The sequence below is a fragment of the Apus apus genome, chromosome 23 (assembly GCF_020740795.1).
Source record: "Apus apus isolate bApuApu2 chromosome 23, bApuApu2.pri.cur, whole genome shotgun sequence".
Classification (NCBI taxonomy): Eukaryota; Metazoa; Chordata; class Aves; order Apodiformes; family Apodidae; genus Apus; species Apus apus.
In genome coordinates, this window is record NC_067304.1 from 5,314,565 (window position 1) to 5,333,225 (window position 18,661).

General features: G+C 49.1%; 1 protein-coding gene across 5 annotated transcripts in view; it reads right to left on the bottom strand.

Annotated features, from left to right (window-relative positions):
• PLXNA2 (plexin A2) overlaps positions 1–18,661 on the bottom strand; it is a 227,148-nt gene that overhangs the window by 32,669 nt on the left and 175,818 nt on the right. For all 5 annotated transcript variants that reach the window (XM_051638830.1, XM_051638828.1, XM_051638827.1 and 2 more), the window contains exons 10-15: positions 15,223–15,423; positions 13,311–13,407; positions 12,782–12,966; positions 7,472–7,623; positions 4,258–4,375; positions 855–991 (exon numbers count right to left, since the gene is read on the bottom strand). In XM_051638830.1, the coding sequence (XP_051494790.1) occupies positions 855–991; positions 4,258–4,375; positions 7,472–7,623; positions 12,782–12,966; positions 13,311–13,407; positions 15,223–15,423 (890 nt within the window). The remainder of the gene's footprint in view (positions 1–854; positions 992–4,257; positions 4,376–7,471; positions 7,624–12,781; positions 12,967–13,310; positions 13,408–15,222; positions 15,424–18,661) is intronic.

The window sequence follows — 18,661 nt, forward strand, 5'->3', positions numbered from 1 at the left end:
CAGAGACAGGGAGAAGTGTTGATGGATTGGTTACAGTGCTTAGCACTCAGAGTGCTCACCTGCACTTGAAGACCTCAGCATGTCCAGACCTCCTGAAGCACCATTCTAGGAGGGACCTAGAACAAGCACTGCTAATATCCCAACATGCTCCCATGTCTGAACATCCACAGCTCTCATATCAGAGAACCTCTCAGTATCCCAGTTGAGAAATTCACCTTCAGGGGTCTTTACATTCCCAGAGACTTTCTCAGTTCCTCCTGGGAAGCCTGAGCGAGGATCTGAGAAGCAGAACCCCTTTGCACATCACACCACTTTGCTTAGGTTCCCTCACAGGCTGAGCCCACCCTATGAAAAGCAAAGTGCCAGTAACTGCCTATGAGTGCCTGGAACAGGGCATGGATGTGTATGGGATGCACACAGATGTATCCTGCATGTATCTTGTTTTAACTAAGCCCTGAGAAAACCCATTAAACCCTGCAAATGTCAACTCTGTGTTTACACTGCTGGGGAGAAAGCAAATTTGCCATCAAAATCTCAGAGGAGAGGGATGGCTGTGCAAGTTTCTCAGCAGAAGGTTGTGCAGATATCACTCTGCTCTGCCACACAGATGCCCACCCTCTCTCAGACCATCTCTGGGAGCGTTGAGGTACCCGCAGCAGTGGCTGCAATAAAAGTAATGTGAGTGTTGATCTATGAGAAGAGATACTAGACTTTCTCATAAACTTTACATTTTCTTCAGATCAGCCAGGCTGGGGGCAGGTACTGATGATGACTGGGAACATTTCAGCTGCAGGGATGTTTGCAGCTCTGTGGTGCTGGGTGAGGTGCCTGTGCTGGCCCCGCTTGACTCTTACCCATAGAACTCGCAGGTCTGGTTCCCTAGGAGCACAGACACGTGGCTGCCAGCTCCCAGGTAGTGCCCAGAGATGGTCACCATCGTCCCTCCTGACTCTGGACCACGGCTGGGGTTCAGGAAAGTCACCACTGGAGTCTGGAGAAGGAAAAGGACAAACTCAGTGCTCTCACTTGCGGTGAGGGGAGATTTCAGCCAGCAGCTGCCCAAGGGCTCTGCCAGCTGGAGAAGAACCATTCCCTGAGAATCTTCTTGTCTTTAGCTGAGCAGGGATACACCTTTGAAAATGATGAAGCAAATTTGGGATGTGTCCTGGACATCTGAAAAATCTGCTAAATTTTCAGATGCAGCTCTGAAAGAGAGAAGCATCTCAACAGAAATATCATAAATCGAGCCTCGGCAAAATATGTATTTACCTTCAGCTCTGTTCTTTAATAAAGGTGAGCTGTTTGCCCTGCAGTGTCAAAAAATAAATATACCCAAGCCAAGGAAACTGGCAAAATGGAAATGTGAAGTTTAACAATGTGGTGTAACATCAAAAAAACCCCACCAGGGACCGGTGATGGGAAGCCCTGGACAATGAACAGACAGGCAATGCCAGCAGCTCCAGCTTCATACGAACCACCAGTGACAGCCCAGTGGGGGCAGAGCTTGTCTCCCATTGCCAATGGAAAGACATCCTCGGTGGGCCAACTTAGACCCCACTTGACGTTTTATCAGTGATATTATTGCTGCAATGCCACTTTTTTATCCTGCTTTGCACCATGAAACCTATTTATCCCTCTTAATAGAATTTGCAGAAAGGAGGTACCTTTTTATTTGTTTTCAATCGGTGGGTATTACCAAATTGTTGTACTAATGCTTTCACATTACCCTCTGCATGACTCTCATCTGCAGAAGCTGGCAGCTTCCCAGCTTCACTCCCCTGGCACCTCCTGCTTGGCAGCTCGGTGTGTTTGTCCTGTTTTCTCTACTGTTTCCACAATGCAACATGTGTTTTTGGGGTGCCACAGTGTTTGCCAAAGCAGCTTAGACCAAAAGCCTGTTTGACCCTGATTCCTGAATAGACCAGAGAAAACCACACAATCCACCCTGTTGTGGGTAACTATGGAATAACATTGCAGGAGGAAAATATTCATCCGTCCAGTGCTCATGGTCAGCTCGCAGATTTTATCTCCACTGGAGTCAGGAGCTGGACTCAATGATTCTTGTGGGGCTGTTCCAGCTCAGGATATTCTGTGATTATCCCAGATAATGGAAATCCTAGACAATGTGAATGGTAAACAGTAAAGTTTACACTACTAGGCAGACTTGGGAGCACTTCATACAGCCAAGAGGAGTGATTCCAAAATGCAAAAAGCCTACAAAGGATGTTCAATGTATGACTGCCCATCAAAAACCTCCTCCAGCCTCCAGCCCAACCCTGGTGACTGCTCCCAAGGTGAATGAGGAGCAAGCTGCTGCGAACACTCCAGACAGCAAGAGCCCACTTCCAGCCACCCTCCTCCTCCAGTTCCATCCCAGTCTGCTCGTGGGAGCCTGGGGACAGAGAGGAGCAATTATTTGACATGTCCATGAGGTCCAGCAGTTCCCACGCGCACATCAGTGACAGAGCTGTACACACGCTGCCAAGCACAGCTCTTCTCTGCATTCAAAATCAGCTCTAAGCACCTCCTGGCTGCAAGCATCTGACGTCTCTGATGTGAGCAGCACCTTGTCTAAGTATTGCAATCCTTGGAAATGTAAAGCATTGCCAAAAATTAGAAACTCAGGCTGTGACCCTGAGCAGTTGTTCCTGTAAATAAGGAAAAGACAGGAGTGCTGAGGTCCCATCCCAGAGACCTGCAAAAACTCCCAAGGCTGGAGTAAGGCTGACATCAGATGAGGGCCTGAAAGCAGAATAGCAGCTTTCCACCTTCTCATGATTTGGTGGTAATTATGACAGATTTACAGATCCAAAGCAGCTCCAAGGTTCCACCTCCCCAGATAAAAGGGGTGTAATGAAGGTGACAGCATTGCTCCTGCACAGCGTCAGGCACCAGATGAGCTCACTAAGGCATGAACCCTCCCAGGGTCAGAACACAGCCCTGCTTTAAGGTACCAATCAATTTTACTACTGACTTTAATGGCATAAACCAGCTGTAATGGAAATTGTGGCAGCACTAAAGAGAAAAATAGAGGCCAACTAACAAAAGGAAATAATGTGCTAGAAGTTTTAGGTGCCTGAGAAAAAAAACCCGATATAATCAGGGAAGTGCTGGAAATCAGAAGCAACAGTGCAAAGGATGATAATGCTCAGCATATGCTCCCCAGGTTGCTGCAAAGCACTGTTCCAAGATTCATCTCCCCAATTACCTTCCCCTGGCTCCCAGCTGTTATTGAACACAAAGCCAGGGAGCATCCTCCTTGTGTCACATGGGAACTGCCTTCAGTGGCAGCAAATCCAGGGACTACACTGGCAGTGCCCTGTGGTGATCTGAGGGGTTTTTGGCATATCCCAGCAAAACGTGGGGATATTTTACCCCCCACTAAGTTATTATATAAATGTAATCCCAGAGGAGGGTGTTTCTTACAATGCCAAGAGGGTGGCAGGGGCTAGGCTGATTTATCTCTCAATTAGTTTACAAATTGTGGACAATTGGTAAGTGCTGGCATTTCCCTGCATACAGATTCCAGTAAGCACAAAATCAATGTGGCTGGATGAAGTGCCCTGTTTAGGCAAAACTGGAGATATGAGAAACCCCAGCTCTTGGCTTTTAAGTTTCTGAATCAAAAGGCTGCTAATTAAACAATGGAAAGAAACGCCCCATTCAATGAACAGAAGTCCACCAACCCAGATATCAGCTCTTCATTAACAGATAAAGCCTACACTGAACCAGCATCCTTGGAGGGGAAAAATAAATATCCCTGAATATTTGGATGCAGAATTACCCTTCCATCCCAAAGGACATAACGGGGGGGAAAAAATGAAGCAGCACTCTAGGTTCATCCCCAATAACTAAGCACCAAAAAACAATGTCCACTAGAAACAGAGGGAAATTCTAAATGCCAACTGCAACTCCTTGATAGCTCCTCAGGTACAAAAGTCCTCAGGTACAGAACAAAGTTACACCTCACATCATGTTCCTGCTGGGATCACATCAATGCAGTTTGCAAGGCGTAACTGAGCCCAGAAATTCAGGTTAACACTGTTTGGAGGTGTAAATGCTGTGGGAATCCTGGGTGAGGTTCCCACCTAAATCCTGTTTATTCTGAAAACTGGGCTTGTTGAGAGGGCTACCAAGGAATGGTGCAATGGGGAAACCAGGAAAAGAGGACAAAATTGGGATTGTCTTCTGGTGCAGAACCCCATCTATTTGAGACGTGCCCTTGCAGAGCGTGTCTGTCCCGAGGGGGACACTCACCACAAACATGTACTGCTGCGTGGACTTGGCTGTGAACTCCGGCTTGCACTCTCCGATGCACAGGAGCACTGGGCCAGAGCTGATCCCTGGAAGCGCCTGCCCCATTTCACAGACGATCCTGGAAGCAGAAATGCCGCAGTGAGGCGGTGGCAGGAGGAGCCAGCAGTGCCCCGTGCAGCTCCACGCAGGGCTGCCTTGCTTTCTTCCTCCTTTTTTTCCCCCCCATCCCTCTTTTACTTTGATATCTGCCTCTTTGGAAGAAGTTAATTACTGAGTCTATTTTTACCCCGTGTAGTAATTTAAAGAAAAAAATCAAAATTAGACATAATTATTACAAGCTGTAAACTCCAGAGCAAAGCAGAGCACTAATGGCAATATATTAGCCAGTAGCAAAGCGAGTGCGGAGTCCTTAGAGTAACAGATGAGTTCATTAAGGGAACAGCTCACACTGCAGTCTCCCAGTTAATCAAAAAAGGAGGAACCTGCTCAGGGATGATAGAGGCAGCCCTGGAGAGCAGCCTTTGCAGGGGAGACAGGACCGGCTGGCACAGAACAGACTGATGCTGGTAAAAGGAGTTAGTGGCACCAAAAGACGCTGATCTGGTGCTGCTCACATGGCCCAGGGCAGCCCCGTGGGCACATCCCAAGGCAGGGAACCCTCATTATGCACCCTCTGAATGTGTAATCCCAACATCCCAGGGCACTGGGAATGTGTAACACCTGCTGCAGAGGAGACCAAGCAAATGCTTGTCCTGGCAGCAGGTCAGAGAGGTTTCCAAAGGGACGTCAAAGGGGATGGATGCTGCTTGCTCCCATGGAAACACTGGAAAGACTAATTCAAGAGCATCCTGCCAGGCACTGGAAACCTCCGGGTAGGAGTAACCTGTCTCAGGGCACTGGCAGTGAGATGCTTGTTGGTGTCTGGCCCCAAGAGCAAGAGTGAGAGCCAGAGCATCCTTTCCCCTGAGGCTGGCAGGGCAGAGGGGCAGGGCAACACTGGCTCTGCTGCTGATCACGTGCAAATGCACAAATGTCTCTGATTCCTGAAGGCAGCATTTCAGCTGCCTACAGCAGCATAAAACAAAATAAATTTAAATAAAGAGACTAAAGGAAAAGAGAACCTGCAGACAGCATGTGCAGGTGATGCCAGGAGGCCTAGTGAAATACATACATGCTAGTAAAGGGCTCTAAGTCCTTATTTCTGCACATGAGAATGGGTTGCCTAGAGAGATGCTGCCTTTGGAGACCAGGAACTGAAGCATCTCAGCTGTGTGCCTGTGTGCCTTCCTGTGCCACGTGCTCCCCTTTCTGCCTTGCAACCAGACATCACCCCTCCACCTCTCTGCCTGCTATTTCATTCCTTCTTCTGCAGACAGGCTGTGGGGTGAGGAGGCAGGGGCTCCATGCTGCCAGGCTGTGGGCTATGGCTGACATTTGGGAGCAGTCATTTCTCAAGGTGAAGCAATTCCTGACACCCCACTGGCAGCAGAGGAAAGTGGAGGTTTTCTTCCACAAGAAGCCAGGATACGCCAAGTGCTAGATACAGGGAGAGACACCAAATCCTCCACTATTTGCCAGTAAAGCAGCAGCTGCAGCACAGTATGGACAAGACCAGGAATGATGGGTTGCAGGACAGGGGCAGAAGTGACCTAGTTCACCTGATCCCAGTCCCTGAGAAAAGCCAAATTCCCAGCAGGTACCTTGTTACAAAATGATGCATTCGGCAGAGCTGCAGGGTGCTGATTGCTGGGCTAAGTGGCCCTTTCACCAACATTAACCTAATTGCTGGCTGATAGATTGCGTGGCTGGAGCATATGGTGAGTCATTACAGTGCTGGAATTCAGTCTGCCCACAGAACCCTTAAGAGGGTCCTTTTATCTGTATTCATCTTTAAAAAGCAGCTCTCATGCTAACACTTGCTGTTATCTGCCCAGGGTAAATGTTTTAATGATGTTAACAAACTTTGAAAGCTCAAGAGCCATAATTAGAATCGTGATTATAAAATCAGGGTTTCATACCATCAAAGGAGGTTAATTTTATAATCTTCCATCCTTTATTTGAAAAATAAGACCAAATACCATTCAGCAGCACAGCCCAAACTGCTAACAGTGACAGGACAGTTGGGGCAGTGCTTGTAGCCAGCCCTGCAGTAACACCAAGGATGCACTGCATGGCCATCATGCCCTTCAGCCCATGATGGGATGATAAACAGATAAGCTGTGGAAGATACACTGAGCCAGCCTCGCTGGTTGAGGAGGAGATTAATGTCATGTCTGTCTTGCAGGTGTGGAAGCAAAGAAAAAGAGTCAGCAAAAAACAAATCAAGACCAACATGTGCTAGTGACAGGTCCTTCCAGAATGACTGGGACCCACCAAATGCATCTCACCACTAGAGGACAACAACCACCTCCAGCTGCTGCTGAACCGGAGCAGGTCAGTGCTGCTGAGACCACCTGTCCACCCTGGGCTCCCCCACACCCACCATCAGCAGCCTCAGCCCCACCACACAAAAGGCTGTCCTGGTCTCCAACAGATGAGATTAGACACTCCAAGGGGGGACATCCCACCTGGCTCCTCTCCTGCCCTGCACGACCGACCCCCACCACCCCCCCAGCACCTTGGCTACAACCCCCTTCAAAACAGCCGCAGGAGCTCGTGTCACTTTCAGAGGTTTATTCACCCATCCTCTGTTACAAGCCTATTTTCTAATTTTCAGTTGACATTTTCCTTAGTGAAATAAATGAATTGACTCCAGCAGAGGCCCATTCGGCTGAAGCGGCTGTCACCGCCTCGCCCGCCTAACAAATGGCTGCGCGCGGGGAGCGGCGCCGGCTGCATCTCAAGTGGGATGGGGAGCGGAGGGGGCAGAGAGGCTCAGCATCACCAGCCAGGGCCTCAGCAGAAAAGTTGCTTAGCAAAGCAGGAACAGCGGCGTGGAAGAAAACAAAACACTTCATGAAAGCTTAAAGGGCTGCTTAACCCACACAAGCACTTCGTCCCTTTGGGGGGTAGGGAAGGCAAGCCCTGGTCCAGGCACTATCCACCTCCAGACCCCTTCCTGCAGGGGTGGAAAGGTTGCAGAGATGGTGCCTGGGGTCTGGAGGTGTTTTTGGCCTCCTGTGCATGCGCTGGAGGTCAGGGAAGAGGCTTTGTGCAGGCTGGCCAGCCCTGGGGACCCGCGGAGGGGAAGGGTGAGGTCCCAGAGGCCACTCACTGTTCTGCGACGACGTACTGCTCGGGCAGGGGTGTGCACTGCACCCCAGCCACCTGCACCCCCTGGGCGATCTCGGAGAAATCCAGGCCCAGGTTCACACCACGGATGGTCACCCTTGTCCCTCCTTCCGGGGGGCCTGACACTGTCAGGATCTAGAGGGAAACAAAACACAGGAAAGTTGAGCTGTTGTCCCCATTCCACCCGTGCTTCTCCAACCCCGTGTCTGGCTCAGAAACAGACTTGTGCTCTGCAGGCTGTGCAGGGAGGCTGAGGCTGCATCCTCCACCTGCTTCTGCTGCCCAACCCAGGCCAATGCCACCATTTCATAACCCTTCTGGATGTCTTGGAGAAGCCCAAACCCAGATCAATACAACACACATGGATTTCAGCCCAAGGATGTTAAAATCTATCCATGTTGTGCCCCAAGAGAGGTCATCAAGGTTCCTTAGCTGGCCAAGAGGCATTGGCAATGCCATCCCACAGAAAACCTTGCAGAAGGGTAAGACTGGCTCCCTTTTTATACATACAGAAGCTGGTAAGTCTCCTTCCAGAAGCAGCCTCCTGCTTTGGACAACTCCTGCCTTGGCTGTTCTTGGAATGCTAATGTCACATTTTATTAGTAAGTTGGCACCTCAAATGACTTACAAATGTTAAAGGGTGAGGCGTGTGCTTTAAAACTGACTGTTTATAGCCTGCCTCAGCCATAATCATCTCTACTTCTACAGGCTTTCATTAGGGACAATATCCTCTTCAATTAGGCGTATAAATTACAATAATGTACAGTCACAAAAGTTGGACCCAAGATTCTTAAAAAAATTCTCCTGAATCTGACACCAGTCTGTTGTTGCTCTTGGGTGAGTTAGTTATCTTCCCCATGCTACAGCTATTATTAATAAATGTAATCCATAATAATGCAATTTAGTTTATTATATGGCTAAATCTTGTTCATGCTTGCTTCTTCCACCAATGTCTTGGAGAAAAGACTTGAGCTCTTCAAAGCTTTTTCCTTAATGTTTCTGGATGGATGGCTGCTTTTATTTCACCATCTCAAGGGCTTGTTGTTCCCTGGGCAAGAGCAGGTTGGGAAGGAGCAGAACACCAGCCCCAGGCAACACCAGCCTGTCCCAGCAACCTACTGCACCATGGGCTGAGTGGGATCCCTCACATTCGGTCACATGTAGCAGTATTAAGCCTGCTCTGTGGTCCCAGCAGAACCACAAGCTGCACCACACCACAACCCACCACCTACTTCCTATCTGTGGGCTTCAATTTCTTCCTCCCTTTCCCTTCAACCACACAACGGAAGTTTCTAATTTATTCCCTGCACACTGTCTGTTGTGCTGCTGTTCTCTGTACCTCGTACCGCTGAGCATGTCTTGCATCACTTAGCTCTGTGAAGCACCATGTGCCCAGAAAAGCCTCTGCAACATCAAGTTGGATTGTGTTACAGAGATCCTGAAGGCCTGCGTGGGAAATGTTTACATCACTGGCTGGGAATCACCTGAACCCGCCACTTCACCTACTTGACAGTTACAACTGTCCTTTGCAGCTCAGGATTATGTTAAAACATGTTTGCTGGAGCACTTACCCTGCCAGGCTTGTTGTCTCATCACTGTTCGAAAAAAAAGTCACAGTTTGCCATTTCCCAACCTGGCCACAGCCAGAGGAGGGAACAGGCCTCACAAACAAAGCCCAGCCCGCGCGGCATTTTGAAGATGTCCTGACCTGGAAAATCCCCAATATGGAGCTCCACTCGACCTAGATTTTAGTGGCCGCTAATTGAACAGTTTTGAAGTAACTGTGCCATAAAGCAGCCCCAGGGTTCGAACAGATGCATTCAATTAATTACAGCTGGAGAGATTCAGTCAAAATCACAGAAAGAAGATAAGTCTTAAAGGTCCCGGCGCACCGAGCGCTGGCGACTCCCCCCGCGTTGCCCAGCCCAGCACATCCCTGGGTCTCTGAGGGACCCTCGGTCTCTGCCTTCGCCCAGGGCTGGGGAGCTGCTCAGGACACAGGTCTGGCTGCAAGGACAGCCCAGATTTCAGGTTGGAGACAAACAGGATTAAGAAGAAATATTCCCCAATTTCAAGAAACATGCTTTAGCAAAGTAGATTTCCACTCAGAGACCAAAAGTCCCTGGAAAGGGCAGCTAAGGAAAAGCAAGGCCATTATCAAGAATGTTGTGTTTACTGTTAAGGAGCCTGTACCTCTTCTGGAAGTTATTTAGCTTGTTTGCAGAACTAAAGCCGTTTGAAAGTGGCTGGGATCTAAAGCAGGGTCTGGGAGGCAGGGCCTTCAGCTTCGCGGATCCCCTGAATTATACTGAGCAGGTCACCTCTCCCCTCTGCATCAGCCTCCAGCCTTGCATGAAACAAATAATTGATCCACCACCTCTAATAAAAGATATTCCTGCTTCTCAGGGAAAGGATTAATGCAGGTGTAAAGCACTGGATTATTCACAGAGAGGATCCCAACACAGAGATGAAGTGGGTTGCAGTAGGCGCTCAGTGACCCTCACATCCTTTAAAGGATGCAGATGTGTCACTGCCTTTCTATTCTTGGTGTTTTTTTCTTGAAATCAAGGTGGGGATCCCAGGGATCCCTGAGGCTGGGAGTCAGGGGATCCCAGAAGCTTCCCCCTTCTCCCATGGAGCCAGCACACCTCCCTCTCCAGTCTGCAGAAGACACTGCTATAACAGTGCAGGACAAATGTTCTCAGCCTCACATCTTGCTGGTTGCATGGTTCAGTATTTCTGACATAAAACCGTGTTTAGCTTCCAGAAGAAGTTTGTGCGTGAGACAGGGGAGACCTAGGACTGGCTGTGAGTCAGATGGGACTTTTCTTCTGGAGCTGGAGGGGAGCTGTGAGCCTAAGACTGAGCTGCACAATAACCACTTGGCATCTGTTAGGGTGAAGGGAGAGAGCACCCGGCTTGCAGAATAAATGCCATAACCCCTGTTCCCCTCCCCAAATGCCATCCACCTTCATCCCCTTTGTCTTTTTGCATCCTGCTCTAAGCTAGCTGGATCCCAGCTGATGAGCCCAGCAGGGAACCAGCACATAAGCATTGTCATCCCTGCATGATCCCTCCTTGTCTCTGCCTTAGCTGATAGCACATTCAGAACCTAATTGTTATCTCAGCAGAGCAACTCCATTATTCACCCTGACGCTGCCCCCCCCCGCCCCCCCAGCTGTTTGTTGCGCTGATGTGATATTAATGAGGCCTGCAAATAAATGAATAGGAGATCAGAGTGCTGCTTGTTCACAAGAAAATGATTTTTGTTTATTTATTGCTAAGACCACAGACCGTGTGGAAGTTTTATGCTGTTAAAGGGACACTCTTGGTGACAGCTGGTTCTCTTAACCAGAAAAAAAAAAAGGTCCTACTGCTCATTTACTTTTATGATTATTAAAACATGATCTCTTCTTCCTAGTTATGCATCCCCCAAGGGCACTGGCACTTGGGAGCAAGGCCCTTGTCCTCTGGCTTGACAGCAAGAACTTTTAGCCCCTTCCTATCAGTGGATCTCAAAGCACACAACAAAGGCCACTAGTTTCCCCTTCTTTCTCTACAACAGCAAAAACTGCAAACTTGACTCTCAATAAAACAAACAAACCAACCAAAAGCAAAAGCTGTGAATTCATAAAGAGAAGGGTGGGAGTTGGAGTTCAAGGAAAAACACCAAACACTGCAGGACCTGTGATAAAACCACAACAGCTCACAGCACTGCCAGTCAGCTGAGGCCACGGGGCAGGACTTTCCCCCTGAACCATGTATTTTCTTTCTGTGACCCTCACTGTGGAATAAGCCAACCTGCCAAGGAAAGCACAGACATTTCCAACTCCATTCTCATCTTCAAACCCACTCAGGGCAATCTCCTGAGATGCAAAACATCCCCTGGTGAGGCACCCCGTGCTTTCGGCTTAGGGAGACAAGAAATCTGTAACAGCCAAGCTCTGCTCTTCTCTCCTTGGACAGAGACCAACAGTATTGCTTTTGAGTTGGACAGTGATAAAACACTGGGTGGCAGCGCCCGCAGCCAGAGCCAGCCTGGCAGGGCTTCCATGCCAGTCACTTGGTGGCTGGAGCCGAATGTTTTTCCCCTTCTCTGTTTAGCTTGAGGAGGGGTAAATAAATAAATCTGAGACTTCTTCAATGTTACAACTGTCTGAATGGTTTATGATGAAGACAATCTCACGCAGAGCTTATTTTGCATCTTGCAGCATAACCTCGTGCAAGCAGAACTGCACCAGGACTAGAAAACTTTGGTTTCTGACCACTGGCAGAAGGTGAATACCCAAGCAAGCCTTTAAGGCTCTTCTCTTCTTCTCTATAAAGATAGCTATTATTTGCCAAACAAACAAACAAGGAAACAACAGACTCTCAACATCTCTTAATGCTTCTATGTCTCTCTGCAGTCAGCACCACCACCTCTGCTCCTCCACAGCCTCACAAGCTCCACTCTGCAGTTTACAAAACACAGCACAGGAGAAACACCTGCTCATTATAGGTGTAACACGGCTGGAGAGAAGGTCTAAGAAAGACATATCAAAGGCCTGGTGATGTCCCTGTGGGATGGGTGGACTCTCCATCCTCCTCCAATCAGCCCCAACCCTGACACATCACCACCGGCCTCTGCAGGCTCCTCAATACAAAGGTGGCTGGTGCCTCCCTCCCAGGAGGCCTGAGCATGACCTGGTTTAGCTAAGTTGGTGTAGAAACATCCACAGGTACAGTGTCCTTATTCAGCAGGCAGAAGTTTGTGTGCTGAGAAGCCCTGCCCCTGCTCTGCCAGGCGCTTCCGTAGCCACGAGCATCAGCACATCACACCCACGGCCTCCACCTTCTGCAGTGTGGACACACAGTCAGGGCAAGGGAGGCCTCTTTGGGGAGTTCATTTAGTGAAAAACCAAAATCTTCTTTCATTCCCATCTGATATGAACGTCACTCCTAATAGTAACGTTAACAGACCGAGCGGAGTTTTACTAGTAAAAATGCTCCTGGGAGACATTTTGCATCCCTCAGTGGTCTGAACAGAAACATCAACTATAGACTAATTAATTCCCTAGTTTAATTAGCAATCCTGCAACAGTCCATAGCGGTCACCCCACTGCAGGGCCAGCTGGGTCACGGGCTGCACACCCTGGCCTCGTGCCGGGGGATCCCCACCTTAATATCACAGAAACTAACGGAGCGTTTTATTCCCGGTTCTCCAGCACCGGATGACGGCGGATTTTAAGAGAGGGAAAGAGGCACAAGCCCACTTTGGAAAGAGCACTGAGGGGCTGGAGGTGCAGGCTCTTACCTCGGTGATGCGTGGGTTGGAGCACTTGACGTTGTGGCCGGCCCAGTGCAGCCAGGGCTGGGCACCGCAGTGCGGCCGCAGGGCGCACCTGCCCTCGCCGCTGCACCAGCCGCACTCAAACTTGGGGTCGGCCTTGAGGCAGAGCCCGCAGCTCTCCCGCTGGGCTGCACACTTGTAGAGGTGCACTGCAGGGAGAGGGGACAGGCACTCAGGAGCAAGAAGCATTCCTGTGGACTACAGCCATTTCGGGACTCGCAAGCAAAGGCGCACGTTGAGTTTTGGCTCAGTGAGCTGCAGGGGGGACTTGCACTCACGGTTTCCAAAGCCAAGGCCATACCAGGTGCTTAGTGAGCACCACTATCAGTGGAGCAGAACAAGCTGCTCTCCAAGCAGGATCCAGTGGGACCACAACATCCCTGGCTGCAGCCACGGTGATGGCAGGTAACGTGGTTCTGCCCCAGCAGCCACTGCCCAGCCCCCATCCCTGCCCTCCCTCCCCACCCCGAACTCCAGGCCCAGCTGATGTTACCTTTCAGATCCTCCGGGTTGTCAATAACAAAGTTCCCATTCCAAACCACTGCAAAGTCCACTGCTAAGTTGCTTATGTCCATCCCATCATAGAGATACTGAAGGAGAAGATGGAGAATTAAATGCTTGGGAGGATGTATCAGAGACACAAACTGGAAAAGAGATTTTCAAAATGTATTTTTAAAGGAACTCTGACTATTCTCTGCTTAAAAACATGCTGCTGTCTGAACCACCTCCGCTTTCACACTTCATCTCCAAGGTCCTGCTTTGACTTCTCCTCACCAGGAAGAGATAATTAAATCAGATCTAGTCCTTGTAAGAGGCAAGAGATTAATTATTCCACTAGCAGTGGTTGCTCTTGTCACTCGGTCTCTAGCTTATCAATACAGCCCCTCCAGTTAATCAGACTGGAAGGACTGCTGCCTTCGGGCTATCTCCTTACACAGTCACTGTGCACCCCAGTGAGACTGGGAGCTTCAAAATCCTGCTGCAGGGCTCTGGCTGATGAAACAGGCAATGGCTGAGCAAAAATAGATGGTGCAGAGCAGAGAGCCTTGACCAGCATAACGCTGGTTTGAATGATTCATCTTCTCATGGACATCCTGGGGGTCATGGCAGAGTAAATCTGGATGCTTCAGGTGAATTCCCAGTGTATTCTGAAAATCCCATTATCACAATTAGTACCAATAATGTCCGCTTTTGATGCTCTCTTTAAGTCAATCAAAAGACTTAAAAAGGTGAGCAAACACTGCCATCATCTTTGCGATGAGGGAAGGATGATTAAACTAAAGCAGACTGCTTTGACTGTCCCCATGCAATAGTTGTACAGTTTTAACTTACATTTGCTTTTAATGATTCACCTTGCCTGGGTTTTACTAAATTGGTATGAAACCAGATCTTCTGTACAAGTGATAGAGTGGTGGGTACTGAACGGCCCTTACATTGTCTACTTACAACATCCCATTAGCCTAAAAGGAATAAAAGTGCTTCTTTCATGTTTATAAATCGCTTTGGAGAGGTAAAGTACTGTGTAGTATTAATACATTTATTATCCACCAAGCTGCAAAGCCCAGAGATGGCCAGTGATACATAAATATCTACTGAATTTTTTAAAAATTCAAAACTTCATTAACAATTTAAGAACATCAGAACTGAATATTAAAACAGATCCTTGTTCTGCTGCCTAAAACAAACAGAATGTGTCCTGTTTGCCTGTGGCCCTCTTCAGCCACACAGCAAGGAGGGGCAGGACCAGGCTCTGCCCTGCTCTCCTCAGCTGAAGTGTCACCCAAATGTGGCTGGGGCTCACTGGTGGCCTTTGGGAAGCCTGAGTGTGCCAGTTGGGTTTCAGCATCCTTGAGTCCCTGCCATGGTGACTTTAGGCATTCTGGGGTAAAATCCTGTTAGGCCCGTTAGCTGGGCTAAGCCCCATCCTAGGGAGGAAAGCTACACTCCCCTGCCTGCTTCTCTAGCAGCATCGCTCAGCTCATTTCCCTCTCTCTGAGCTGTACCCTCTCCCCTGGCAGTTTTCCTTTCCCCCTCCTTGCCTGCCACACGCTGTTTTCAGCATCACTTTATTCATCCGGCTACCATGACCTGGAATTTGACAGCTCCTCGATAAGGGGTCTGTGATTCTCCTTATCTCCCGGGTGTGAATTAGTCTGCCTCAACACCTCCCTCACATCCCCTCCTCCTCCTCCCTCCCACCCCTGCTCTGACCCCCTGCAATCCCGGAACAGCCAGATAAAGAATCTTCTATAACGAAACACCTCAGTGCCCATGGCAGGTTCCCACCTGGAATTCAGGATAAGTTTAACTCCAGGATTTTTCATTCTCCCCGTGGCTGAGCCCACCCCCCTGGGCAGCTGTTGGGAGCTGCCCCCCATTTGGGGCAGGTCCCCCCAGTCCCTCACCGAGCTGTTCTGGCACTGGACGCTGGAGCTGTTGAAGCGCAGGGCGGGCACGCGGTGGATGACTCCCTGGATGTTGAGGACACACTCGTACCCGCGCTGCCCCGACTGTGGCTGGGGCAGGTTCCTTGCCTTCAGCGTGATGGGTTTCACCTCTCCCACCGGGATCAGGATCTCCTCTGTGGGAAAGAGCTGGGGACAGTCCTGGGGGACAACAGAAGAGAAGGAGAGGTTACAGTGGTGACCTTGTGCTGCTGCTCCCGTGGCTTTTTCCTCAGCTGGGGCTGCCTGGGTGGGCTGCCCACCTCTGCCAGCTGGGTGGGCAAAGCATCAGCTCCAAACTGCCCTTTCTACCTATAACACAACACTCTTCTTTGCCCGGTGCTCCTGGGAAGCTGAGGATGACCAAGGGTGGGAGGATTTGGCTGCAGTCAGGATCCAGAAGAATAGGGATGGGGTTTTCACAGATGGGATTAAGCACCCTAATCCGGATCCCCATGGGCCTTCTGAAATTCTGTCTCGTCTGCAGAACTGACCTTTTCTCTCAGGAACTGCAGCAAAGGGTTTGGCACCTGCAATAAATCCAGGGCCTCCCCCAGCAAACAGCAGTTGTAAAGTACAGACAATGGCAGGGGGGTGGGAACTAGACGATCTTTAATGCCCCTTCCAACCCAAACCACGCTGTGATTCTGAGTATGATTTGTTTCTACTTCTGCCACTATCTGACCAAAATAACACAATGGCAAATTAATAGCAAGTTTTAATTCTGTAGTAGCTCGAGACTTCACTGTGCAGGGTGCTGTGTGCAAAATAAAAGAAAGCTCACTCTGCAAGCCTCATTCCACAGATGAGCAGAGCTCCAGTTCCTCGTGAGCACAAACAACATGTATAAATTATCCTCTGAGATGAAGTGCAAAAAAAACCCCTATCAGTGCCTGGCAATTGTATGACATTCCTCCCATAAGATCCCAACATCCTGAACATTATCTCTTCATAACACACTGGGAAATATATTTTTTTCTTAATTTATATATCAAGAAATGCAACATGCAGAGACAAAGGCTCTGACCGTTAGAAGCATTTACATTCTCTTTAGCTCTATTTTGCTTTGATCTAATGAAACCAGGTACCTAAGAACCTGCAAGTACCTGACACTAAGTGACTAATCCCAAGCTAAAGTAGAAGTTTTAGAAAAAAATGGGCTGACATCTCCTTTCCCTTTGACAAATCCTCGACTGCCATCCCAAGTCCTTTGCCACCATGTCTGGCAATTGAAGGAAATCACCTGGGTGGTGGTGCAGGGAGACTCATCCTCCCCAGGCTCCTGCTAGGACTGTGGATCCAGGAGGAAAATCCTCAGCTCTCCCTAAGGAGCGTGACACACGCCGAGCTGTGCTCCCGCTCCCAGCCAGGCTGGTGGGATCTTGTCTTGCTACTGGCTCAGGCAAGTTGTAAATGAGAAACAGATGCTGCCCGGGTCTGGAGCAGCCAGTAGCTTAAACCACTGCCTCATAAACCTTTTTAGTGCCACTTTTCCTTATATATTTTTTATTTAATTTCTAACAGGGACTTTCACGGATTAACAGCCAAGAGCGATTTCAAACTCCAACAGCCAGAAAGGGGCTGTGCTGGGAAGGGAAGAAAAGCCTTTTTCTGCAGAGGAGTAGGTTTGCAGGCTGGAAGGGAAAGCCACTGCACAGCTTACCCAGGCTCCCACAGACCCTGGTATCATGGATCCAGCCTCCAGTTCATACTTTACACAACCACCAGCAAACTCCCAAGATTCACAGCTGCAGCTCTTCCAAGCTGACTTTTCACACACGTCCCTTCCTCCTTGTTATGCACTGCACACCTGTACCACCCTCTACTCAAGACCTGGCTGCCTCTAAGGTCTTGTATTTAACCTCAAAGTCATATCAGGGTCCAAGGGGAGACAAATGGCTGCACTGCAGTGAGGTCCCCAGCCCTGTGCAAAGCTCCTGTTTGGGGGGAAAGGTATTCTGGAGCTGCAGAATCTTTTATCACATTGTGATTGAAAACAAAAAACCTCAAACCACATCACCAGTGGGAGAACCCCAGTGCACAGTCCTGAAAATAATGAATATGTTATGGACCATTATCCTTCCTGGCCAGTGCCATTCGTGAGGCGACTGTTAAAGAAATGCTTCTTCCTTTAGAGACACAGGAGAGGACTTGCAGGTTCAAATCTGCCCTGTAGTGCTGAAAATGCTGGTAGCAAAAATTGTTCTGCCATCATTAGAGATGAGTAGGACATAATAGAATTTTTTTCCTTTGGCTTCAGTGGGAGAAAAATGTTACATGGGGATTCTGGTGAAAAAGAAGGCATGGAGCTTGTGAGTGCAGGTGCTTGGGGAGCCACTGAGAAAGGCAGCCCCTCTGAGCAGCTGACAGCTCCAGTGATCACACTAACAAGGGGATGTACATTTTATATGGAGGGATGTGTAGGAAGATGCCACACTACTGAAAGCCTAGGGCACTCGAGGGGAGCCACGTTACTGCTGCATTTATCAGCTGAGCAAGTGAAGCTGCAAAAGCTGCAAGGGCCTGGGGAGGAGCAGGGCTCGCTCCAGGCGGTGCCGAAGTGCTGCTGGGGGCCTTTGTCACCTCTTTGTGCCATTTCCCATCCATGTTCAGCTTTCAGGGCTTTTTTTCAATTGCTTTTCCACTGCTGCTGCAGTGATGTACATGCAGGTTCCTGCACACACCCAGGCCCTGGAGCCTGTGTGTGGGTTCAGGTCTCCCATGGGTGCTGCTGCACCCACACTGTGCCCATGAGTGGGTGATCCCATATAGAAGCTCACTTGGCAGGCTGGTTTCTCCCTTCACAACCTCTTCTGTGCACTTCCTGATCTAAAAGCCAGTGCTAAAATCAATTATGTTGTCAGGGGTGTATTGTTAGCTTTAGCAATGCCTCTCTCAATGCTAATTTGCTTTACAGGAATGTCATAATGAACTGGGAAGCAGTTGGCAGCACCAGTCCTGCTGCTGGGATTGGAGCTGTGTGCCTGTGGCCAAGGTCCCTTCGTGGGGTTAAACAAAAAGACCATCCCTGGTTTTGTCTGGGTGCTCAATTCTGCACTTCCCTGAGCTAATGCTGTGAAGAGCTGAGCATCCAGAAAAGAGAGAATAAAAGGGAGAACTGCAGCCAGCAGAATATACAATTTGTTCCATAATCAGTTTACTTTGTTTTTTTAATTCGTGAGAAGTAAATCCTGCAGTGAGTTAGAAAGGCCATTATTGCCTCCTCTCACTAAACAAACATGCTGAATCCCCTCATTATCCTTCTTGACTTCTGTACACCAGAATAAACACAAATCAGAAGATCTGCTGGAGGAAGACAAGACTCCGACACAAGTGGCACAGGCTCTCGGGGAATATTCTGCCTATGAAGTATCATTGCACACAATTTACAAAGAGATTT